General features: G+C 38.7%; 1 protein-coding gene across 2 annotated transcripts in view; it reads right to left on the minus strand.

Annotated features, from left to right (window-relative positions):
* The window catches only part of Eya4 (EYA transcriptional coactivator and phosphatase 4), a 64652-nt gene that overhangs the window by 20345 nt on the left and 17604 nt on the right, over positions 1-26703 (minus strand). For both annotated transcript variants that reach the window (XM_035439078.1, XM_035439077.1), the window contains exons 7-9: positions 22836-23019; positions 10675-10808; positions 8873-8956 (exon numbers count right to left, since the gene is read on the minus strand). In XM_035439078.1, the coding sequence (XP_035294969.1) occupies positions 8873-8956; positions 10675-10808; positions 22836-23019 (402 nt within the window). The remainder of the gene's footprint in view (positions 1-8872; positions 8957-10674; positions 10809-22835; positions 23020-26703) is intronic.

Consider the following 26703-nt stretch of genomic DNA (forward strand, 5'->3'; position numbering starts at 1 on the left):
CTTAGCTGTAATGAGTGTTGAGTTTAGAATTGAAAACAAAGTGATGGCAAAAACTTGGACAGGGTGAAAAGGAGAGAAAAACAAAGACACAGATGGGGTTGTAGGAAAGTTCTGATACATATTACACATATAAGACTTCTGAAAGTTTGAGCGTGTCTCCAACAGAGTTCAACATGGGGCAATTGGAACTTCTGCCAATTTATGCTGAACGCGGCTCTATCAAAACACTGAAATGATTCCCAAGACACTTCATTGGAAAGAGTGAAAGGGAAGGAAAAAGGGGAGAGAGAGAAAGAGAGAGAGAGGAAGAGGAAGGAAAAGAAGATGAAATAAATAGCACGTGACCCTGAAATCTGTGCTCTAATCCAGATGTTACCAGTGTATACACCCAAGTTAGGAGCAAGGGGAGCACTTCTCTAAATCAAAATACTAATGCCTATTAACCATGTTAGCACAGAACATAAATTGGAGCCAGACTGTCTGTCTGTGGGTCTCTGCCCTGCATTGGGCCATCAGCTGCAATTCCTCCTCTAGGGAAACACTGTAAAAATATCTCAGGAGAGGCAGCAATTTTGTATTTAAAAAAAAAATTGGAGGAGGACTGTTTTTCTTTTAAGATCCTGGGATCTTGGATCAGTTATTCCCATGGGACCTAAAGCACATTTGTAGATTCTTACACAAGGGACAGAAGATGCCTGAACACTTAAAAGGAAGATAAGTGAGCTCCATGAGCCAAGGTGGAACTTGTTCCTGGGTTCCCTATATGCAAGGACTCTTCTAATTAGACAAAAGATGAAATGAAACCCAGTCATGAACCAGAAGGGAAACTCTGTATTTGACTTATTTATCTGAGGAATAGACAGTAAATTTCAGAGTTCTTAAAGGGAAGCCTGGGTCTAAGGGTCAGTGGTTGAGTGCTTGCTTATTATCCATGAGGTCTTATGTTCAATTGCTAGTATTGCCAAAAAGGAAAGTGGAGGAGGAGGAAAAGGCATAGAAGAAATGTCTTTCGGAACATTATAAACATTAGAAAATGTCTTTAGGAACACCTTCTTATCGTTCATATGTTCATATGGTTTTGAGTGCCCACTACATGCTCAAATTCTGGGAAGGGAGTAGTAAAACAAAACCAACAAAATGAAAGTAAGGTCAGAGAGATGGCTCAGTTGATAAAGCGCTTGGCTAAGGAAGCAGGGAAACCTGAGTTCAGATCCCCAGCACCCACATAAAAAGCTGGACTTGCAATTATAATTTCATTGCTAGGGAGGCAGAGACCAAAAGACTCCAGGAGTTCATTGGCCAGCCAGTAGATGAGTCAGTGAGCTCCAGCTTTCAGGAGACTCTCGGAAATGGGGAAAGGGGGCTATTGCTTGAATTTGGGAGACCACAGGGATGTCCACACAGAAGGGAAGGGAGGAAGGAAAGATAAATAACATTAAGGAAGAAGGATGCTTGGGAAAGCCATATGGAATCATATTATGTTTAATGAAAATTACATATAATATATAAGTATATGTGCATGGAAGTTTAGTTTAAATGAAGTTGTACCATTTGAGGTGACGGTGTTCTCTTCTCCCCAAGAGCCACAGACTGCCTAATAAAAATCCTATTCCTAGGCATGAGAATACTCCTTTTCTGTTGTTGGACAAAGGAGGCCAAGTGGCTCCAAAGACAACATGGAGTATTGCTGTTGCCCTTGGTTGTCTCCAGAGGTTGAAGGTAAGTCCCTATTACTGATGGCACCACATATATCAGACACTGAACCCTGAGGAATGGAGCTGAGTGTGACCTAAAAGTCTCCTGGATGAAGACTAGCTTTCATAATATTGGAAGTCACTAAGCAAACTACCACAGGAGGAAAGTAATCAGTAATCCTACCCAGCTGTGATACCTATGAACCACACCATAACGATCATAGAAAGATATTGCTAAAGGTACAGTAGAGGCACTTAAGTCTTGGCTGTAACCAAGGACCAAGCAACAGGACAGAAATCACACCTGATACTGGAAACCTAGCCAACTGCCAGTGGATAGTAAGGCCACAGATCTTAGAGGAGTACCTACCACTGCCACTATCCTAAATCAGTACAATTTCTAACTATATTCTAAATTGATATCTGTGGCCTTTAACCCACAGGTAAGTGCAGCTTTCACTCCTCATCAAAAGAAGCTTCCTTTTGTATCAGACCATTATAGATAGCCATAACTGATCACATGCAGAGACTGCAGGGTTGCTCAGCTGTAACTGATACATGCAAAACACAACTCCTGCACCTGAGGCTCAAGGAATATCACAGAAGAGGGGACAGAAACACTCTAAGAACAAGGGAAGGCCAAAATGTCTCCTATGAAATTTCCCTTCTACATATGACTGGGAAGCTAAACTCATGCAATTTCAGCTATACAGTTGTCTAAACAAGACCTGAACAATAAAAACACCAGTTGATTTGTCATTGTGGATAGGGGAAGGTTCACAGGACCCAACCTCTTTACAAAGGGCTACAGGAAATTAATGACTCCAGATAGAAGAACTATTCTTCCCCAGGAATTAGTCCCCTAAGTGATTATCTAATACCATGTGGTCAGCCCTAAATAAACAGACTCGGCAGGTTGTGCTTACATATTTATGCATATATGCGTATATATATATATATATATATATATATATATATATGTCAATAGTAGTTAAAAAAGAAATAATGAATTTGAGAGGTATTGGGGGTCCTGGGAGGAGTTGGAAGGAGGAAAAAGTCATGTAAATATTGTACCCACATATGGCAATTTAAAATTGATTTAATAAGCCGGGAGTTGGTGGTGCACACCTTTAATACCCACACTCGGGAGGCAGAGGCAGACAGGTCTCTGTGAGTTCGAGGCCCGCCTGGTCTCCAGAGCGAGTGCCAGGATAGGCTCCAAAGCTACACAGAGAAACCCTGTCTCGAAAAACTGAAAATAGTAATAATAATAAAATTGATTTAATATTCAAAATAGTTTGCTGATTAAAAAATAAACAACTTGGAGAGTGGTTGAGGAGGATGCCCTAAATTGACTGGCCCTGGAATTTTTATAACATCACCTAGCACTATTTAATCTAGCAGAAAAGTCTCTAAATATTTATCGAACATAAAGCTTTGAAAAGGAGGTAGTAGCTACCATTGCCTCTCAACCTCCCATAGGCAGACTTTGACACATGTCATTGACCTGGATTCAGCTTTATTCTATGTGTGTACATTCTATTTGTGTATTACTACACACATAGGTACAGGGACATGGTTCTATGAGCAACCATGAAAAATACTACCCATTTTATTTGGCCTTGAACTCATAGGAATCATTCTGCCTTAGATTCCTGAGTACTTGGTTTAAGGTTTACATGACCACACATGACTTATACTGTCCACTTTTTGACACTTGGAAATTCAATTGTGTTTTCATTTACTTTATGTACTCCCAAACCTGACTCTAGCCACCCTGACTATAAATAGTGCTGAGTTCTTATCACTGAATTGAGTGTCTCATACTGAAAGGTAAAGGAACAGATACAAATGGAAGGAGCACATTTCCTGGAAAGAATCCAGTTGCCCAAATTTTAAATTCCCTTTGAACCACATGAAAAGAAAAAGAAAAAGAACAAAAGCAATAACAACAACAACAACAAAAAAATCCCAAGGTCACGTGATCTTGAGAGGCAGGGATAGAATTTGAACTCAGGTCTATATTCCCCCCCAAAGTCAAACTTTAATCCTTACACTCAGAAAGGAGATAATGGCCATGGTGTTATCTGTCTCAAGTGCTACTTCAGATACACAATTCTAACTGTTTAGCAATGCCAGCCACTTCCCATAAAATCATGCAAGTCTACTTTCTTCACAGTTATATAGAAAATTCAGTCAGTGCTTCTCCCAAAGTCTTGTTTTATGTGAGTGTGGAGATGGATATGCCCAAAAGCAATTGGATGGTTTATTCTGATGAGCTCTGCTCTTCCATTTACACTGCTTCATATAGGCAAGTCTCCTTGGGAGCTTGAGTTACAATGACATGCAATTATTCACCTTTCCTTGTTTTTTTTTTTCCCCCTCTGGCTTGGGCTATTTATTTCTTTTGTTTTCTTACTGCATAATGGCTTTAGATAACCATGGCTTCCAAGCACAAAAGTCATTAATGCTCCAACATAAATTGAATTCCTACAACTAAATTTATTGATATTTATCCCATCACCCAAAAAGGGAGTTACTGTTATTTAGGCAAAATAATATACACAATTACTCAGAGCATCAGAACAGTCTTCATAAACTCCCAGGTGGTAGATGATGCCTGGGCGCCATCCTGTCAAATTCGTGAACTTCTATTTTAGATTTTTGCAGTGATGAAACTGTGCATGCCAACTGGTACTCAGCCACAGAACCCATCACCAGCCTCCCGGCAGCAGAGCCTGCAATTGCCACCATCAGAAAGATCCAGAAATAGTCCTGCTTGGGAAGAGGGAGTGTTGACAGTCGAGCAGAGCCAAAAAGTGATAACATATTAGGGAGAACTTTAGAAATTTTGTGTTATTTACAAGTGGATATAGAGTTTTCTACAAGTGTTCTTAAGTGAATAAATAAAATTAGTTGTTACATGAAAGCATTTGTGAGATAATAGCACTCCTAGAACATTGGAGACTATGTATTTTATTTGCAAAGGTCCAGCACCAAACTGAAGGATAATAGGAGAGGGGCCTTGCTTTGTGGGGACCACGAGGATTCTCCCATCCTCATCACTTCCCTCCAGCTGGAGCAGACACATTCTTATGTATTTTTGTATAATGACATTCTGTAGGATAGATATACCACATGCATAAAGAATGCTCCATTGCAAACCTGGACCATCACCATTACACCAAGTTGTGCATTGAAAATGCTCACTGGGGCTCGAAAGATGGTGAAGAGTAAAGGAGCTTGCTGCAAAACCTGATGGCCTGGGTTTGATCGATCTCTGGGCCTCAGATCATGGAAGAGAGAGAGAACTTGTGAAAGTAGTCTTCTGACTGCTACATATGTGCCATGGGACATGTACACATGGACACACAAAGTAAAAAATTAATTATTTTTAAGTAAATAAATAAATAAATAAAATTGTTTTTAATGTGAATGGAAGAAACAAGAGTGATGTAAGCCATGAAACGGACTGAATACACACAAACAGTTTCACCTCTACACAACTCTTAACAGGATGTGGGTCTTCCACCCACCCTCCGAAACTAATGGTACCAGTGACCTTTAAAAATACGGATATGCGTGTGCTCTCATGAGTTTATGTACTGCAGCAGCTTGCAGAGGCATCAGATACTTTGGACTAGAGTTACAGATGGTTGTGAGCCTTCACTCGGGTACTAGAAACTGAACCCAGGTCCTCAGAAAGAGCACTAAGTGTTTTCAACAGCTGAGCCACCTCTCCAGCCCCATCTTAGTCACTATTGTCAACCACAGTGAAACATTTTGTCAAGTAATGGCTAGAATGGCTTCATTTCCATCAGCCTGCGAAGTCACTGGACAGCTAATTATTCATTCTCACGAGAAGATGGTTTACACCACACTTTCTCAGAGCCACTTTGACATGACAGCTTGCACCGAATCACCAGAAAATGTAAGCATCCCTCACATTGATTCACCAGGCCCTTTCCAAAGTCCACTAATTAACAGGGTGAAGAATGAGATTTATTTTTTTTACCAAGACAAAACATTTAGAAAATTTCCCAGTGCCTCTGGAGAGATTTTTCAGTGATGCAACCTCCGAGGAGGCCTGAGAGCTTGGCTTTAGATTTGCTCTTAGAGTTAGCCAGCTTGTGAGTCACCTGACGAAAGTCAGTTGAGCTTCCCTGCTGCTCCCTGGCATTTTCACTGGAAAGAGGAAAGATGTATTTTGGCTCAAAGTTTCAAAGGTTTCAGTTCATAATCACTTGGCTTCTTGCACTGGATGAGAACAGTGGTGGGACAATGTGTTGTGGTGGGACATTTCCTATCACCAAGGACAGAGGAGAAACCAGAGGCTTGCTATAACCCCCAAAGGCCTGCTCCTACTGTTCTAGTTCTGATTGTTATGCCCTTCCTCCTAAACTTTCTATAGCTGATCAGAATGGAGCTGGGAGAACAAGAATGCTGAATGTGAGCCCCCGGGGATCACTGGTTTGCACCACACGGTAACGGAGTGATAGCTTTTTCTGTTGCTGCAGCAGAACACAGAGATGGGGTAACTCAGGAAGAAAAGTCAATTTTGACTGAAGATTATGAGATTTTGCATGTCCAAGGCCTGGTGATGGTGCTAGCATTAATATGCTCTGGTGAGTGCTTGTGTGGTTTCAGCTCACAGCAGAAAATAGAAGCACAAGTGAGAAGGGAAGACAAGGAGCCATGACCACAGAACTCACTGGGAGGGGGCGGGACTCATGAGACTGTGATCTCTTTATCCAGACACCTTATTTGGTGGGAGAAATGTGAACTGTCCCCTTCCTTTTTAAATTGTGGGGTTAAACATTTTTGGATAAGAGAGAAGTTCAATACTAATATGGCTTTTGTAGAAAAGCACAGGGTGGAAAAGAATGAGCATGTCCTGTGGGGAACTTTTGTGGACTTTCTCTTTCCCCATTGTGTGGGTACAGTCAAATCCCATCTCCTCAGGCTTTTGGGATTCTCTGAAACTCCCTTTACTCTTTTGCCTCATTTTCTACATTTCCTGCCTTTTACTGTTCAATTGCAAAGGCTTCAGGCATGAAGTTTTGTAGAGAACCTCAGCCTGCATGTAGGGGATTTCCTCAGAACAGACTGAGGGCACACACCCTGGGTGAGCACACTGAAGACAGTGCTGTCATCTTTCCCTGGTTTAGCAAAAAGACAACAAATGCACATAATGACATGTTTACCACATTCTTCAGATTCTATTTTGGGTTTCTGTAATTTAATTATGACCCCATAATTTAAAAGACCCGAATTCTTAGAAAGGGATGAAGCTCTGATGTCAAGGAACATGTTAAAGGTGTAGAGGCAACTCCAGAAGGTGAGAGTTCCACCACTGATCCGACACAAGCTAGTGACACATCTCAGGACAATCCCTAATGGTGAGGGACCTCTAAGTAGGGCCATATATGATCAAGACTGACTGTTTATTTTAAGCTTTTATTTAACATGGAATGAAGCTGTATAAGCTATCATCGACATTTAAGCAGGGCTCCCGGAATGTTTTTGAAAAGTCAATTATTTCACAAAAATCCTGAGATCATGATTTGAAAAGCATTAGATTACATATCCCACCAGTAACAGAAATTTGGTTTTTCACTCCAGATTTATGACAACAATTTAGTCATAAATTGTGGTCATGTTATAATTACAATCTCATGCAGATATGTTATGGACTGAATGAACATCTCAAAGATTTATATGTTGAAATCCTAACCTCCAATACGGGAGCATGGAAGAGAAAACTTAGGTTACAAAGCTGTCACCTTCCAACAAGAAATTGCTGCCTTCCTCTGTATTCCCCACAGTCTGGGATGGCAAGAGGACCACCATGGCCAGAATCTAAACTACTAGTACCTTGCTCTTGGAGAAAAACTTGAGAACTTTGAGAAAGATATTTAAACCACCCAGCCTGTGGATGCTTTGCTACAGGAGACTGAGCTCACTGATGTATTTATAAATCATACTGAGGAGCATGAAACAGGAAATATTTGTTTTGTTATCCCACACATTCTTTCCTTATCCCAGCAAACATGATTATGTATATATCCTGCTTTTGAGACAACTCTTTTAAGAATTACAGAAATAATCCCTGAAAGTATAGTTTCAAGACAACTATGTCAGATGATTATACTGATAATGGGGCTGACACTTTTTAGTAAATTCTTATTTAAAAAAACTACCTTTTATATCTACTTGGAGAGTAAAATTAAATGACAATATAGATTCACCTAAAGTACAAATTCACAAAGACACACTTGGGGCTGGAGAGATGGCTCAGTGGTTAAGGGCACTTCCTGCTCTCACAGAGGACCTGGGTGTGGTTCCCAGCACTCATATCACAGCTGTAACCCTAGCTTTGGGATCTGACACCTTCTTCTGGCTTTCATGGTCACCAGTATGCATGTACAAATGCACATACAAATACACACATATAAACAAAAAATGAAATAAAAAAGACACCCTTGAATGCAATCTATCATATACTGTCTAGGAGATAAAAATATAACTGTTGCTAAAAATAGCATATTGATAGGACATAAAGAGCCACTAACTAATGTGTCATTCTGTAAAGGTACAGCAAGGCACTTCTGTAGGTGTGATTGTGCTATGTAAAAGAACCATAGCTAAACCTGTGTTTTAATACAGTAGAGGAAATTGGGCCAACAAGTTCTCACCTGACTCTGTTTAGGTCAAATCTTACTGACAGAGTCAAAGCCATTAAAGACCTAGGCACCCGTATGTTTCCATCAAAGCAGCCTTCTGAAAATGTGTCAGTCCAGGGAAGAGAACTCACACAGGTATGATTTTGTTCTAAGAAATTCATTACAGAAGCAATAGCAAGAGCGAAAGGCAGAGAGAGGAGTGATGAACCTTTCTGTAAGTGAAGGAGTGTTGTCCCCCAGTATGTGACAGTAAGATTTTCAGTCTTGAGATAGAAAACTCAAGATTCCTGAGAAGACTGTAAACCAACTCCTAAGTAGCTCTGCCGAGTTGCCAGTACACATTCTGGCACAGTAAGGTACCACAGAGGGATGACTATCATAAGACTTGACAGACTACAGTGAAAACAAACTAGTTTAAAGCAGACCTTGATTTTTTTTTTTTTTTTGACCAGTTAAATCCGGAACGCTTCCTGGAATAAACTCTGGATTCCTTACCTTGCCATATTTCTGTGCATAAGATCCAGTGAGGAGAGAGTGGAAGACTATGATGGTTTCGTCCAAGTCCCAGACAAACACACGCTGAGGAGAAATGGCCAGTGTCAACATGGTTATGGGTTAAGAACACAGATCTTTACAGTTAGAAATGTCTTGTTATATGCAGTCTTGACTGTCCTAGAGCAAAATCACCCCCTTCCATTGTTTATTCATTTTTCATTAGCCAAGTCTGATTCTGGGAAAAGCTGGTGATATGGGTGATATAAGAGCATAGTGATCAGGCATCCCGACTTGAATGCATACAGGCAACATTTGATTACAATGACTACGAAAAAGATACATTCTGACTTTATGATAAAAAGCAGTCTAATGTTGGTATATTTTATAGTTTTAGACCTCATGGATCCATTACGGTTTAGAATTTATAGAAGACATTAAATATTTTCAAAACAGTTTAAAGTAGCCCCTAAATAGCACTTGTCAAATGTTGACCCTTGTATCACATACGTTTGTAAATGTGTTGTTTGGCCTGCAGGAACTTATGACAGATTTCAAAGGACTCAGAAAATGTAGGAGATTCCACCCAAACATCAGGGCTTTGACTCTGCAACAGAGTCTGGAGTTTGGACCACACTGAATAACACTCCAAAAGTACAGGGTGGTGAGTTCCCTGACATGGGCCAATGTCTCTGCCCCACCCCCCCGTCCATTGGGCTCTCTAGCTCTCAGTCATCATGTCACCTACCAGGCTCCAGAATGCATTTTACCTCTGAAGTATAGTCATGCAAATTTCTTAGCAAGAGGCATAATGGCTGCTACTTGATTTGAGGTACAACTGAAATTAATTTTTTCCAGTTATGTGATTGTGTAATTGTGTAGCACATTATAACTATTCAGTGTCTTATAATAGAAACAACTTGCTTAATGTCGTTATGTCTCAAAAGAGCTCAAAAATGGAAAAATGAATAAAAGTCCACAAATACAATATATATTTAACGACAAGATTTTACTATTTTCCTTTCCACAAAGATTGCTCCTATCTTCTTAAAAGATTATTTTCTTGGGAATTATTCCACAAATAGTAGCGTTATTTTTTTCTCTCCATTTTTAATTTAAATTAGAAATAAGATTGTTTTACATGTCAATCCCAGGTCCCCCTCCCTCCTCTCCTCCCCTGCCCATCTCCGACTAACACCCTACCTATCCCACACTCTTTCTGCTCCCCAGGGAGGATGAGGCCTTCCATAAGGGGTCTTCACAATCTGTCATCTCCTTTGGGATAGGGCCTAGGCCCACCCCCTTGTGTCTAGGCTAGGTGAGTATCCCTCTTTATTTTTATTTTTTTTTAAATCAGTTTGGATCAAAAGATGACATTATGTTAGTCTTCAACATTCAAAGTTCTCTTGCCTTTGACGTTACTGTTTTAAATTTTGCTATTATGATAAACAAAAATCTCAAAATTCAAACTGATAAATTACCTAAAACAAAGCAGGTCCATTCAATTCAGGATATATATTTTAATTTGGAAATTTACTAGTTGGTAAATTATGGACTATGCCATCCAGTAAAATCAAGTATTTGTTGTTTCTTAATAATAAGCAGGCATAGCTGGGCATTGGTGGTGCACGCCTTTAATCCCAGCACTCGGGAGGCAGAGGCAAGAGGATCTCTGTGAGTTCGGGACCCGCCTCGTCTACACAGTGAGTTCTAGGTCAGCCTCCAAAGCCACAGAGAAACCCTGCCTCGAAAAACCAAAAAAAAAATACATAAATAAAAATAAAAAAAATAATAAGCAGGCATACCTCCAGGTCACTGTCCGGCGGTGGGGAGGGGTTATTTTTCCGACCTCTTCCTCGAGATTTTGACCCAGAACTTCTACATGTTCTGTCATCAAGATCTTTGATGGGTGTGGAAGGGCTCTGCACCGTATCAAATTCTCCTATAAACAACATGATTGTGACAAGAAGAGCAGTTTAGTTTTAGAGCAACTACAAGTCCTCATTATTATGTCACAAATGCCTATAAATTAACGACTTCTTTATGAAAAATGTATTTCAGATATGTAAAGCTGTCAAAACATTTTATGGGTCACATGAATTCCTCACAGAAGCCTGAATGCCTTTTATATGCCAAATACCTTCAGCTTCCTGTCTGCACTTCCTCTCCATTTTTCCCTGGGTTTAGGTCTAGCCTCACCTCCATTGGCATCACACTTCAGAAAACAAGATGTCTACTGATCAACACCAGGCTCCCCTTGAAAACTTGACTCCCCAGCCCCACAGCACTTGACTGTGCCTCATCACTTCATGCCATCTGGTCTTTCCTTCTTACTCGTCCCTTTCCCTGGGCCACTGGCAAATTTAAAGCTTCTTCTTGGCCATGCATTTCTATCAAGCCACTCTTTGCTTGCTCTCTCCTCTTTCAAATGAGACTCCTTGAGACAAAAATCCACACTAGTGCTATTCAACAGAAATAAACTGAATCACCAAAATTGAGCATAGACTTTTAAGTTTGTAATAGTTGCATCAAAAGGCAAAAAGAGATATAAAATGAACACACATATGCTAATTCAACATATAGGAAATATCATTTTAGCATGTAATCAATACATAAAATTAGCAAGAAAACTTTTATCTTTATTATTTTTATAACAACTTTTTGAAATATTGCACATATTATAGTTATTTTAATGTATAGTATCTATGTTGTTAGTGCTTGATAGCCATAAATGGACAGAGGTTACACAACTGTATGGTACAATTCCTTCTACTGCCTTTTATCCAACTTACTAAAATCTAATTTCAGTTCATCAAAACTTGAATACACATATTTTACAGAGAGTCCCATCAGATTGACATCAGATTGACAAATTCAATATACAGGCTCAGTCCTTATCTTTCCAGGCAGGTGATGTCTTTGATCCTATTAAACACAGCCCCTCAGAGTTAGGATTTGGCAGCTGATGTCCTGTGACTTGTGAGTTCTAACCTTTCTCTCAAATGCCTTTCTACTTAGTCACAAACTCTTGTCCTCTTATGCTCAGGGCAGGTATCAAGTAGCTCTGGTCTTCCTACTTCACACATTCTGCATGGTGTAAGCATCTCATATGCTAATGAGGACCAGAACAATCACTCCCACCCTCCAGGCAGCATCTGAAGTTGTAGATTGGCTTCTGTATGTCTATAGGTCCCTGAAATCCAGACTCATGTACAGTTAGTGACCATGGATTCTTCTAGACTTATAATAGTCCTTCGAGGATTTCACTCAATTTCACTGGACCTCAGTTTCAGTATATATTGAATTCTGAATAAGTAGCTTTTTAAAATTATTGTAGATGAATCAGATTTGCATTTAATTTAAACCATGTGTGTAGAATGAAAGTCTCTAAGAAAATCTCTACATTAAATTTAAATGATGTGTTTATAAACAAAAGAAATATGATGATCTTAATTTATCATTAAATTTAAAATAAAATTCAATAAAATAAATCACAGGGCATTAAGTAATTCTGGATAAATGTACATTGAACATGGCTTTTCTGAGAAACAGTAATCATTATAAAGTTAACATCTTACCATTTCTTTTGATAACAACAGTTTATTTGAGAAATACTGTATGGTACAACATCAAAAATATATCTTAGCTATCTTTCCCAATAAATAGATGGGGGAAGAGGGGAGTGATAGAGGGACTACAAAGAGGGACAGCTAAAACTAAGGGTCATTTGAGAGGTCATATGAAAACTTAATATAGTAGAAACTTCCTAAAATATATACATATATAAACATAATCTAATAAAGTTGTCAAAATAGCAGGGGAGACAGACCCCCAAATGGATATCTCTCATCACCAAATGAAGCTTCTAGTTCCAGGAGTGGGGTACATCTAATCAAGTTGTTGGCCAAAGAGGGCCCATAGAAACCCTCCAAAACAACTTAAGCTATGGCTGAGGCTATTGATGGTCCCAGTGCTGAAGACATCTGCACAATTCATTGAGTATGGAGAAGCTGAGCTGAGACCTACCTAGAGCCTTCACCCCTACTGACTAATGCTTATTATACTGGAAGGTATTCTACATGTTGTTGAGGGAGAAAGGTAAATACCAACCCAGCTACAAACTCTTTGATCTACAAAGGGGACCTTCATGCAAGATGCACTAATGCAATAGTGACACAATCCCTATGGGCCTAACCAATCAATATCTGATTGGATTTAAGGCTCAGTCCATGACACAGAACCCATTCTTGACACTGCTGGGTGGTGAAGAACCTGAGACTAGATAGTCAAGGACCCAGGGGACAACCAAATACTACTGTTACACTAAAGGAACCTAGCACAAAAATGACTCCCAATAACATTCTGCTATACTCGTAGATCAATATCTTTCTCAGTCATCATCAGAGAAGCTTCCTCCTGCAGTAGAAGGGATAAATACAGAGACCCACAGCTGGACAATGTGCAGAGAGTGGGAGACCTTTGGACACCCAGTCAAAAACAGAATGTCTCCATCAAATACTTCCAATTAGGGCTCATGACCCTTGTTGAAGCGGAGGTGGAAAGAGTGAAAGGGCAAGAAGGGATAGAGGATACAAAACAAAAACAAACCAACAAAAAAACCCAAGGCTTTCTAGACCTCACAGAGATTGTGGCAGCATGCACAGGTCTGGGCCTGATGGAAACCAGAGCTGAGACGGGAAGTAGACACAAGCTCCCACTTCCAACACATAAGCTATCTCCAATTGAAAACTACTCGAAAATGAAAAATTAGTTTTCTCTAACAGAGTCTCATTAGGTATACAAACCACATATAAGTGCAGATGCCATGCTCAGCAGTAGATGGCCAGCACAAAACCAACTGAATAGTACTTTTAGAAGAGGTTTTTTTTTCTTTCTCATAAAGTTTTGTCTTGGCTTTCCTTCCTTCCTCCCTCCCTCCCTCCCTCCCTCCTCCCTCCCTCCCTCCCTCCCTCCCTCCCTCCCTTTCTCCCTCCCTTCCTCCCTCCCTTCCTCCCTCCCTCCTTCCCCCTCTCTCTCCCTCCCTCTTTCTTCTTTCTTTCTTTCTTTCTTTCTTTCTTTTTTGTCTTATCCTACAGTTCTTTTGCTTATATAGTATGGTCATGTGTTTTTAGGAGACTTTTGTGTACCCACTGTGTGTCTCAACATCTATATGTGTTTATTATGTTTTTTGGGGGGTGAGTTTTTGTTTTTCTGTTTGCTTTGTTCTATTTGGGTTTGTTTCTTAGTATTTTGGGGGTGGCTATTAGTTTTCTAATGAGAGAGAACAAGAAACATTGTGGAATTGGGTGAGTGGAGAGATAGGAGGATCTGGGAGGAGTTGGGAGAAGGGAAACCATAATCAGGATATATTTTATGAGAAAAATTCTCTTTTCAATAAGAAATAAACTAAAAACATAAATATACATCTTAATATAAAGGTCATTTTTCTCTTAAAATATTGCTAGTACTGATTGATCACTGTACCTTTGCCACTATCATCACTGACAGGGCAGACAGAACAACAATGAAATATTTTAATTTTGAAGCATGAATATTGATTTATCTTGCAGCAAAATACCCTCTTTTAAATAACATGGTTTAAATGAATTCTTACTTCCAAATTTGATTTTTATTTATGTGTATGGCTGGATATGGGTATGGGTATGTGTACATGTACACTTGTGTCCATGAAAGCCAGGATGCCCTGGGGTGAGTAACAGCTGTTTGTGAGCCACCAGACATGGTACTGGTTCCTCTGCAGGAGCAGGAAGTCCTCTTAACTGAGCCATCTTTCCAGTCCCATACCACCTCTTAATTTAAAGTAGCTTAACAAATCTCTTTTGGGATAGCATTTATAAAACCTTTCTCTTTCCCTACCCACCTCCATGTTCCATCTATCTATCTATCTATCTATCTATCTGTCTGTCTGTCTGTCTGTCTGTCTGTCTGTCTATCTATCTATTTATTTGTGTTAATTTATGTTTTGTGTTTTTTGAGATATAATTTCATGCTGGTCTTAAACTCACTGTGTAGTTAAGGGTACCACTGAACCCCTGATCCTCTTGCTTTTTCTGCCCAAGTGCTCGAATAACAGGTGTACACATGACCCTTGGCTTTCTAATTTTTTGTGCATCAATTTTGAGGTGTTATCTACAGAAAAGTAGCTTTTTCACTTTGGGTAGCAGTGTAAGAATTGAAAGAAGAGAAAATTGCAAACTTCCAGTCAGTGTCTTAAGTTGCAGGCAGGGTAGCTGGTGGCAGGCTGGGTCCATACTGAAGGAATTTAGTAGGAAGAAGTCAGCTATTTAAACCTGATATTCAGTAACTGTCACAGTGTTGAAGGGAAAAATGGGGTCACAGGAAGTGTGTGGGTTTTTAGACACAGGAGAATCTATTTCCATTGATGCTTGGCCAGTTAGGTTAGAATCTTAAAATTACTTGAGGAATACAGAGGAAATATGGGCAAAATAGTGCTTCCACAAGAGTAAGGCAGACCTTCAGGAGAAAAACTGAAGGATAACCCCATTTTAATTAAACACTTGGTCTAAGCATGCATTGCCTTTCAAAAAGAAGTATAAAAACATGTGTTTGGCTTCATGCCCAGCTCATTATGTTGGCGAGAACTCAGAGTGATTGTTCTTTCCTTAATTTGTCTAGAATTCCCTCAAGTATGTATGTCATACTTTATCCTTTTTTCTGATTGTCATTTAGGTCAGCAACACTGTTAGGTGGTTATAAGTAAAGCTGATAGAACATGCTGTCTGTGAGCAAGAGCACTCTCTCCCCTATTGGGTATCTATCTACACCCAGCACTGGCATTGCTTGGTCAGGGGAAACATACATTCATCTTGGGTAGACACAGATCTTCAGAGTGGAATTCACAACTCACTGCCCCACCAGCATCAGCAGCCCATTCTTCCTCGATAACCCCTGGTGTTTTTAGTCTTTATTTCAAAATTTGAGGATGCATAGTAGTAAGTTATTATTTTAAATAGAATTTTACTGATGAGTAATAATTAGGAATGTTTTCGATTATTTAAAACCTGCTATTTTCTTACTGATTTGGTCATTGTGAACATACGTGTGTCATGTGTGTATACATGTAAGTGTGAGAGAAAGAGACACAGAAACTGAGACAAAGAAAGACAGATACAGAGAGACAGGTAGAGAGAATTAAACCTTACCTAGCACAGAACTTACGTCCTCATTATTGTCTTATAATTATGGAAAAGGGGGTGGCATGTTGTACTTAATTAGCCAGCTGCTGATAATTGGTGGTGTTGATGTGATTCCAAAGTTTTGCTTTAACTGCTAGGCTCATACTTACTCCTCCATATAGCACCAGTTTCTACTGATCCAGAGAGTCCTCTAACAACCCAACAGAATGAAAGAAAGTATTGGGAATCCATGCACATGACATACCTAAAACATATAAGGGACCCAAACCACCCAGTGCTAAGACCACAAAATAACCTGACTGAAATAAGAAACAAGTGCCCTGAGTATACATTTCTCAAAAGTAGATATATAGAAGGCCAGTCAACATATGAAAAAATAAACAATTAGAGAAATACAAATTCAAACTATATATTTAAATACACACTTATTAGGGTGTCTATCATCAAAGAGGAGAAAAGATAGAGTTGGAGTTGATGTAGACAAAAAGAAACCTGTGATTGTGGCATTAAGAGGACAGCATAGGAGTGCCTCAAAAATTAAAAAGATTGTTTGAATGACCTAGCTATTCTGCTAAGACATATCTGTCTCTCCAAGTTTATTGAAAAATAATTTTAAATACATTTTAATTAAAAGAGAATTACATCACATTCCTATTTTCCTTTCTTCCCCCCACTCCCCCTCTATCTTTTCCCATGCCCACTCTCAAATTGATAGCTTTTTTCTCTTATTTTTGCTACATATATATATATATGCATGTATATGTATGCAAAAGTATATAAATACAGCTTTCTGGGTCCATTTTTGTTGTGTGTGTGCGGATAGTGTCAGAGCTGACCTCTCTATGTTGGGATCAATAAGGCAGCTCATCTCAGAGAGAAGTGAATTCTCCTGCCTCAAGAAATGGAGTCAACATAAGTATCAAGACATAAGATGTGTGGATCAAGAAAGTGACACAAACACGACAGACAGAAAGACAGACAGACAGACACACACACACACAGAGACACACACACACAGAGAGAGAGAGAGAGAGAGAGAGAGAGAGAGAGAGAGAGAGAGAGAGAGGGAGAGGGAGAGATGCAGACAGACACAGACACAAACACACATACACACACACACACACACACACACACACACACACACACTGTATTAAACCTCAAAGATTAGAGAAATCTTTCCCTTTTGTGACAACACACATGGCACCAAAGGCCATTATATTAAGTGAAAAAAGTTAGGAACATAAAGACAAATATTACAAGATCTCATTCATATATGGACTATGAAAGATTTCTCCCATAGAAATAGAGTGTAGGCTGGGTGGTGGTGGCACATGCATTTAATCCAGGATCAAGAGTTTGAGGCCATCCTGATCTACAGAGCGAGTTCCAAAACAGCCAAGGATGTTCTGTTTTTTGAAACCTTGTTTCAAAAAAGCAAAAAAGAAATAGAGTGTAGAATGGTAGTTACCAGAGTGAGTGGTAATGGGCTGGGAAAGGGGGAAATGTTAGAAAATGGATGCCATATTTGTAGGCTAAGTTGAAGACATTTATTGTACAGTCGGAAGTCCACTAATTACAGTGTATTAAGCTTTGAACATTTCTGAGCTAACAAATTTTAGCTCAGGTGATCTATTATCACCACAAAAGCAAAGCACACAAAGTATTACATATACAAGTTATCTACATGTAGTTATTTCATTTAACTATGTATGCTAATTTCCAAACAATATGTCACGCATGATAAATATGGACAGACATTTAATTTCCAATTTAAAAACTTCCAAAGGAGTCACACAGGTTTTAACTGTTGTATGTGCGAGAAGAGCCCTAAAAATTCATTGAAAACACTTTGGATAAGTGAAACAGCCCTTCCTGGGTAGGGCCTTGGCCCTGATAGTGGACATTCATTCACAAGTATTGAAGGTATTGTCCTCTCTCCCATTAAAGAGGGAAACCAGGACTAAGAACATAAGGGTCATTGAACAATTGTTGATACTGGATTAGAAATGCTGATTCTGGTGTCTCTGCCAATTTCACAAGGCAAAATAACAGGACATATGTGGTAAATGTAGTTCAAGTGGTCCTCTCCATGTATACCCACTTGCCGCCGTCATGGAGAAGATGTTGCACCCGGCTTCATGAAGTCATTTAAAGGCTAAGTCATTCCCAAGAAGTTACCTTCCTTTCTGACAGCAAAGGGCTTTTCCAGCTCCTTCATTCAACCTGAGCACTTGTTAAGCTTAGTTAGCTAATGCCCTAAGGTGTTTGTCAAGGTCTCGTAGACAAGGAAAATATTGCTACACATTATTAACCACACATAATTTTTAAATACTTAAAATATTTGTAAGGAGGAACTGTAAAACTATCTTTCATCTTCAATGCCAACTTTCAGAATGCAAATCAAAACCATAAATTTACCTTCGATAAACTTTATGTAAAAGGCAGAGAAAGATCTTCATAAGGATAATGAACTAGGAATGTCTGCTTTTAATCAGCATGGTAGTGTGTCTTTAAATCCATTGTCAAACTACCTAATAAGGTAAAATAAATAACTAAATGCTATTTGCGATTTCTAAATAATATCAGTCATTACCAGCTGCCTTGGGCTTTTCTAGGCGATTGAATAATTATCCTTTAATCAGTATAGTAATGAAGAACTGCCCTTTGTAAATTTTGGATATTTAGCTCCAACTTTATTTCATTAGGTTTATCTGTAAATCAGAGCAAGCAGCTGTCGCTTATTGAACATAAGGAGGAAGTATGTTTCTATTTTAGACATGGAAGTCACCAGTGAATGTTCTATAAAAAATTGTGGACCTAATTGTCAGGTCTGGTCTCTAATCCCCAAAATGCACAATCATTTAATGGGGAATTCTTTTCCTGCCTTGAAACTAAATTCATCAGGTTTCACCATCAATAAAGAAAAAGCTTATAGTTATGGATTTATTTGCTTTTCAGATGCATACCAGATCTGAAAAGGCTAAAATCAGACCACTTTGAGAGATGATCCAAGAAGATCATAGAATTCCTCAACAAACATGTGTGAGAATAATAGTCACTAGAGGAAATAAGTTCTCTGTAAATTCAGCACAAAGTCTAACGGGACTTGAAAAGGATGCCAAATTGTATTTGTTGACAATACCAACCAATAGAAGAGGAAGAAATGCATTCTGACAGTGCATATAGCAATATTGCATCGGAATATGTCCCCCTCACAGCCTGCCACACAGCATCAGCACTTGCCTGCATTCAGTATTTTCTTAACATTATTAACAAAAGAGATATTCTTAGTATTGGGAATGGAAATTCTCCCTGGGGGAGGAACTTTGTTGTGATTAGATAGAAATGTGAATGAAATCAAATGTGAACTAGTGTGCGCACCTCACTTAGCATACTGAGTGGGCAAAGGGTTTTCATTCTTGATAGCTGTAGTCTGGTCAGTTCAGACACACCCACCTCATCCTGTCTGTTCCTGTCTCTGAACCCAGATGGGAAACACTTCTGAGATTTTGTCCCCATGCATTCTCAGTGGGGAAATCTCTTTGATGCTGAAGAAGGATGACACAAGCATTATTTTGCCTACTTACTAAACATGGATTCTGATAGGTCCTTCAGTTAAGGCCAGATTGTTGCTAAAATGAAAGAAGATAAAGGCAGATTTGAAACCTGGGACTAAGGCTGGGACTAAGGAGTGAGGCTCCCAGGGCAGAAAGTTGAAATATCTTGAGGTTGAACATTTGCTTAATCTGGGACCCCAGCTGCGTCACTGGCCTCTGCTTGGAACTGGCTCTGCCTTTGGTACAGTGCTCAGAGAGGCAGAGGATGGAGAAAAGCCTGAACAGAAGATCAAAGAGAAATGGGCCAGGAAATCAAGATGAGTTGTGTATTCATAAAACGGAAAATGCAAGAGGAAAAAGAAGATGTAAACCGTAATTTAGGGTCACCAAAGAGAAACTGCACTGTCTATAATACTTTTGCTGAGTCTAAAGATAGAAATGATAAATGGGGACCAGTGAGACAGCTCAGTGGGCAAAGGGGCTTCTCACCAAATCTGATGACCTGAGTTTGATTTTCTGAATCTGTGCAGTGGAAAGAGAGAACTGACTCCTATAAAACTGTCTTCCCAGTTCAACATGCATGCTGTGCTTGTGTGCATGAGCCTGGCTATTTGCATGTGCTTGCATGCATACCTGCACACATAAACACACATAGAAATAATTCTAATGATTAAAATTTAAAAAGAGATGATGTAGTATTTCCCTTCAGCCACAGAGAATACATTTCCATGATGCTACACAAACTCTGGAAGACATTAAACATGTCAAACACCATAATATTATGTTTTTTCTACACATACATACCTATGAAAAAAATTTAATTTATAAATTAAGCACAATGAGAGATATCAATAAAAATAAAAGGGAAAATATTTAATAGTCTGTACTAAAAGATGTTAAAAACTTTTTAATTTTTGTTACTTTTCTATTTAATATTTTTGGACTTTACTTGAATATGTTTACCTGAGATGCAAAAAACAGTGATGGATGGTAGACTACTACAGTATCTCAAACACAGAAGTAAAATTAATGTGGCCATCTCACAATTCATGATATAAGTGTATCTTGACTGTTACTTGGAAGGATGGGTGCTTCATTCTTGCTTCATTATATCCAAAATGTTTTACCTCTCTTGCAAAGTATCTAAGATTTCTCCTTCTCATACTCATTGCTGATTGCTTACATGCATTCTTATTCAAACCCAAGCTATTTTTACACAGAGACCTTAGTCCCTGATGAAATACCATTTTCTAGCACTTGATTGATTTCTAACTACTTGATTGATGATATTGGATTGTCTTCGTCTTACTGTTCTATCTAGAAATAATCTACAGTATTTTGGTCACAATCTCTGTGTTTTCACTCCCAAACAGAATAAAAAAAGACAACAGAAAAGAAGTTGATTAAAAAATAAAAATAGGCCAGGCGTTGGTGGCGAACACCTTTAATCCCAGCACTTGGGAGGCGAATCACTGTGGGTTCGAGGCCAGCCTGGTCTCCAGAGCGAGTGCCAGGATAGGCTCCAAAGCTGCACAGAGAAACCCTGTCTCGAAAAACCAGAAAATAAAAATAAAAATAAAAGCCTGAAGTCAGAAAAATATACTTTGAACTCACTAGTATTTATAAAATAGAATAGATTCTGGGACTGGAGCGATGGCTCTGTACTTAAGAGCATTAGCTCCTCATCCAGAGGATCTGTGTTCAATTCCCAGCACCCACAAGGCTGCTCACAAAGGTCCCAGGGAACCAAATGCCCTCTTCTGGTCTCTGTAGGTATTGCATGCATGCGGCACACAGACATAATTACTTGGAAAACAGCCACACACATAAAATAAAACTTAAAAAAAAAAATCAGTCTCATGTTTTGATTTTTGAAAATCATTTATATATACTATAAGTCCTGTACCAGACATGTGTTTTACAAAAAAATTGCAACTGTAGCACGTCTTTTGGTAATGTTAACAGTGTCTTTCAAAGAGAAACAGTTTTATTAAATACAATTTATTATTCCTTTGCTTTTAAGGGGTTTTTATTATCCTTATTTTATAATTTTTAGGATTGTTTAGTTTAAATTTTAGGAAATTTAGTTATAATTTTAAGAATTGTTTATAATACCTAAGAAAATATTTGTCTCCCCAGGCTCACAAAGATATCCTACATATAATTCTTCTAGGAGATTTTTACCCAAAGGGTTAATATTTACTTTGATTTTTGTATAAAAATAGAAATTGTGATTCTTCTTGTGTACATAGATCTTCAGTTTTTCATTTATCATGTGTTGAAAAACACTAGAAATTCTCCACACAACTTTCACCAATCATTTCTCAATGTGTGTGTGTGTGTGTGTGTGTGTGTGAGAGAGAGAGAAAGAGAGAGAGAGAGAGAGAGAGAGAGAGAGAGAGAGAGAGAGAGAGAGAGAGAGAGAGAGAGTCTGTTCCTGGATTCTCTTTTCTCTTCTGCTCTGTGCATGTGTGCTTTGGTTATCACTGTAGAGCATTGATTATTGCATTTAGCAAGTCTTACGATCAGGCCATGACATTCTTCCAACCTAGTAAAGGGAGTGGAATATACAGTATTTTTTACTTTTTCTTATAATTTCAGAGACATCTTGGTAATTCCTCTAGGATACTCAATTAAGAGTTTTCATGGGGAAGATGCTGAATGCTGATTTAGCTGGCTTTAAAGCTTTAAAGTCTGGGTAGCAAATATAATTCTAACAAGAGGAGAGCAGGCTTCAGATTTAAAAAAAAAACACGCAATAGACTTTAACTATTCACTGATCAGGCAAAGATATTAAACTTCCTACCACTGATCCTCCAAATCCTAGGAATGTAGGACTGTTGACTGGCTAGAGTTACTGATGACTCACGAGGTAAAGGAGTTATAGAGTCCCTCCTGCAAAAAGGAAACACTCCCCAACTACACCCCAGAGAGATAATATTGCAGCTGCTCTTTGTTGTCAGGTTTGCATAGAATAAAGAATGGGTCTGGCAAAAGATCCATATACCCATACTGATATTCTTACACCCGCAATCATTTTGAGGTTAAAATCTCCTGTCTGTCTCACATCTCAGAAGGGAATTTCTGAAATGGCTAGGAGCCTCATTTTATGCAGTGAGCTAAAACTCATTCATCATCAGCCTGACTGTCTGGCAGTTTCCAGGCATGTCTCTGCAATGTTCACTTTCTTCCATGTTATTAGAGAGCACAGGACATTTTGAGATGTTTCACCTGGGTGAAGATCTGTACCTGGTTGGCTAGTCAGTCCTGGGAGAGATTCCTGCAGCTGGTAAGTTGAGGTTGATGATGATGTGCCATCAACTGTGTTGCTTGATGTCATATATGCCCCGTAGGTGGATGCTGGGTAATACTGAGCATATTGGTTTTGGCCAAAGGCTGTGTAGGATGTGTACTCCTGAAACAAACAAACAAGGCATGTGGGTATAGAAGAGCAATTACCATCTAGTACAGACCAAGACAGCAAAACAGCATCACTATGGTAACTAAATGATTAGTGTCCAGCTCCATTTACTTCCCAGTCCCTGGCTTGGAGTTGATGCTAATGAGTGGAGCCTGTCTTCTGGGTATCTCACAAATGCAGCAGTAATGAATTTCTCTATTAGGTTTACAAACAAGGTCTAATACATGAATGTGCCTCTGACTTGTTGCTTATGCTTCATTTCACCCTCTATAATTACTAATATGAGGTTTATACTGTTAATATTGTGCACTGAAAGGGGAGAGGGAATGTAGTCAGTTCCTATTCATTCAGTCCACTTTTACAAATTGTCTAACACCATCGGCCAGCAGGAGTTGCATACAGTCCTGGCTTCTACACAGATCTCAATATGTTATTTTTTTTAACTTTTATTTCTCTTCTAGGTATTGCTTTTGATTTGGTCTTGGCAGGCATTCTAAAGTAAATAAACACATTTCCTAGCCACCACAAGCAACCTACTACCTGAGGCTTAACTTAAAGTCTTCAGTGAAGTTTTTTTAAAACATTCAGTTTTCTCCTTTGCTGCACATAAAAAGGAAAGCATTGAAACAACGTCCCCTGACCTGTTTTCCATTAAGGAAAGAACCTTCAAGTAATGAAAAATGATCCTCCAATAGCCTTTTACATATTAAGATGATGAGCAAAGACTTGTGATAAATGGTGTTTAATATATCTAACATGGTTTAGCCAAAAATGTTATCAGTGATGACAAATCCTTGGTCAGGATGAAGATCTCCTGTTATGATAAGTTCTGAAGGGAACAAAGATCCATATTTGATGTCATTTCCAAAAAAGAAAAATTCTCTGTATAATAAACACGTGTATTACCAGGAAGCATTAAGTAATATGGCAGAAAACTGAAATTTTGTTAGCCTCTTCATCCCATCCTGTGAGACAAGTAGAAAACGCCAATATTTGAACACAGTTTTTAGCAACACTTCTTTCTCAGAGTGAAACAGTGATGACAAACAATGAATGCTGGCTTTGGGTCATGGCGTTGTTTTTAGGGTTTGCCCCTTTACCAATCAGAACCTGTGTCTGTGGTATCATTATTGCCATTTTACGTCAAAAACTCCTAAAGCACAGAACTGAAGTGACGTTCATCCTGGTCACATAGCTCATGAGTTTCTAGGCTGGAGTTAGAGCCTGGGAAGTCAGCTCCAGCACCTGTGTGTCTTCACCAGAAAAGGGAGGTACACACCATGAAATCTGGCAGTGGCCTTTGAAGGTGATTTCTTTTTCCATTCAGATATATCTCCAAAATTTCCCCCCTTACTTATTTCTACTTATCCTAGCATTCTTCATTTCCTGTTTAAGCTATTACACTCATTTTCTAATTTGTCTCATTTCCATTTCTACTTCCTTCAGAGTGGTTGCTCCAAAGCACATATTATATGATACTCTCATATTAAAAATAACTAATATCTTCCCAGTGTTCCTTGACTCCAATCAGAACTCTTACTAGAGACTACAAGGCCCGATGTGACCGGTAGTCTACTCCCTGGATGATGAAGCTTACAGGACCTTATGTAATTGGACTTAGTCTGCCATTTTCTGTGGTGTTTCTCTCCACTCCCCTCATGGGTGACATGAGCTCCAGGTTTCCTCCAGTTCAAAGACACATTGACCCTTGCTGCCTTGTCTCCCTGTGATTTCTTGTCCTTGTTTGTTACTTCATTCTGATGAGTCCTGACCTAATCACAGCTCCCATAGGTAAGTCTTGAACAATACTCTCCTGTGCAATGTTAGATTTCTATGAACATTTTAGCAAGGTCTTTCGGCTCACAACTAGTTTGCTGTCTACTTTGCTCTGGAGACTGAAAGTTCCATGAGGCAGGAATGAAGCCTATCCAGTCACACCAAAGTCCCCTGGTCCTTAAGTGTACATGCTTTCCTATGTTTATAAGATACTCAGCATTTTTAAAAATTATATATTTGTATTTAAACAAATTGGATCTGTTGTGAGAAAGTTTGTAAAGTTTTCTCTCCTTTGTGCCTTGTGCTTGTGTCTTCCCACTGATAGTAGTGTTTCCTTTATGATGCCTTTTGTCAAGTGTGCATCTCAGGGCTCAGCCATCTAGTCTACCTTCTCTCTGTGTTGCATCTTATCTATTTCTTCAGAGGGACTATCACACTTTGAGAGAACAGAAAACAAAGATTTAATGATTTTTGAACTTTAAGTGCCTAGTCAAAAATATGATCTGTGTCAAGTGCTCAATAAATGCCCGAAGTTTCAATAAACAAGTAAATTTTTGCTAACAGAAGTCATCAGGGTTCCCCCCACAGGGTACTTTTAAATTAATGACAAATTATACTGGTTATATCTATCTAATAGTTTAATGCATAGCATTTTAACAAAATTTCCTTTGAGCCTTTTGTTATGCTACTAAAACTTCAAGAAGGCAAAAATAGAATTCTTTTTATGAAATCTGAAGAGAAAGCATCAGTGAGATTACTTATTTTTAAAATGTATAAAGCAAAGAAATTATTTTGCAGTGAGAACATATTGTCTGTCTAGGAATCAGCTTCCTCTCAGTCTCAGTCATTCTGAACAATGTTGAGAACCAGGAAACAAGGGCACAATCCCAAAGTGTCAGTATAATTGCTATTCCTCTGTGTTCAAGGATGCTCATGTAAGAACATTTACTCTCAGACTGTGTGTAATTCTACCATCCTTGTTTTCAAAACTCATGAAAACATTAACAAACAAAATGAGGAAAAGAGTTCAGGCCTACTAGAGGCATGCTCAGTGATCAAAGAGCAAAATAAAGATCTTAGGAAGGCAGAGAAATCAAACATTTACTAAAAGAAACACAGATCTAATTAATACAAAACTAAAATCCAGCTGTATTTTTGCAGGCTTTTTATTTAGTCACTGCTGCTGTTTTGAAAGGATCCTGTATTAGAATGTATGCCACAATCTAATAATTGATTCTAGTGCAATTTATTAAATAATGTTACATCAAGTAAGCAATTTCTATCAAGGGAGATAAAATTGTTTGCTATAGCTTTGAGATAAAGACATGCAGACATTCCATGACAACATGACACATGATCAAAATGACTATAGTTCAAGTGTTGAAAGAACAATCCTTTAACATTCAGTGATTCGAAGTCAATGAGAATAAAAAATACCCCCCAAATTCTGAATAGGTATTTATTTTACTCTACTGAATAGTCATCTTAGTTTAAAGTAAAGAACCCAATTTTTAAATCATGTACAATTCCAAGGCAACCTAAATTAACTATTTGAGTTCAAATTACATATGTGACATTCTTAAAGAATTCACTTTAGTGGAGAATGACTTTATCCCAGCACTTGGAGGCAGAGGCAGGTGGATCTCTGTGAGTTCAAGGCTAGCCTGGTCTACAGAGTGAGTTCCAGGACAGTCAGGACTATTTTAAAAGAGAAACCCTGTCTTGAAAAAAAAAAGAATTAACAAAATTGTATTTAAAGAATCTCTTCCCTTAGTCTTCCCCAGGGAAGAGTTCTCTAACTGTGCATCCAATACCAAGTGGTCAACCTTGAAATAAATAATAACATTATACACACCGAGAAGGTTGCATTTATATATGTAGGGCTATATATCTAAAATTAAG

The sequence above is a fragment of the Cricetulus griseus genome, chromosome 2, assembly GCF_003668045.3.
Source record: "Cricetulus griseus strain 17A/GY chromosome 2, alternate assembly CriGri-PICRH-1.0, whole genome shotgun sequence".
In the NCBI taxonomy this organism is placed as follows: domain Eukaryota; kingdom Metazoa; phylum Chordata; class Mammalia; order Rodentia; family Cricetidae; genus Cricetulus; species Cricetulus griseus.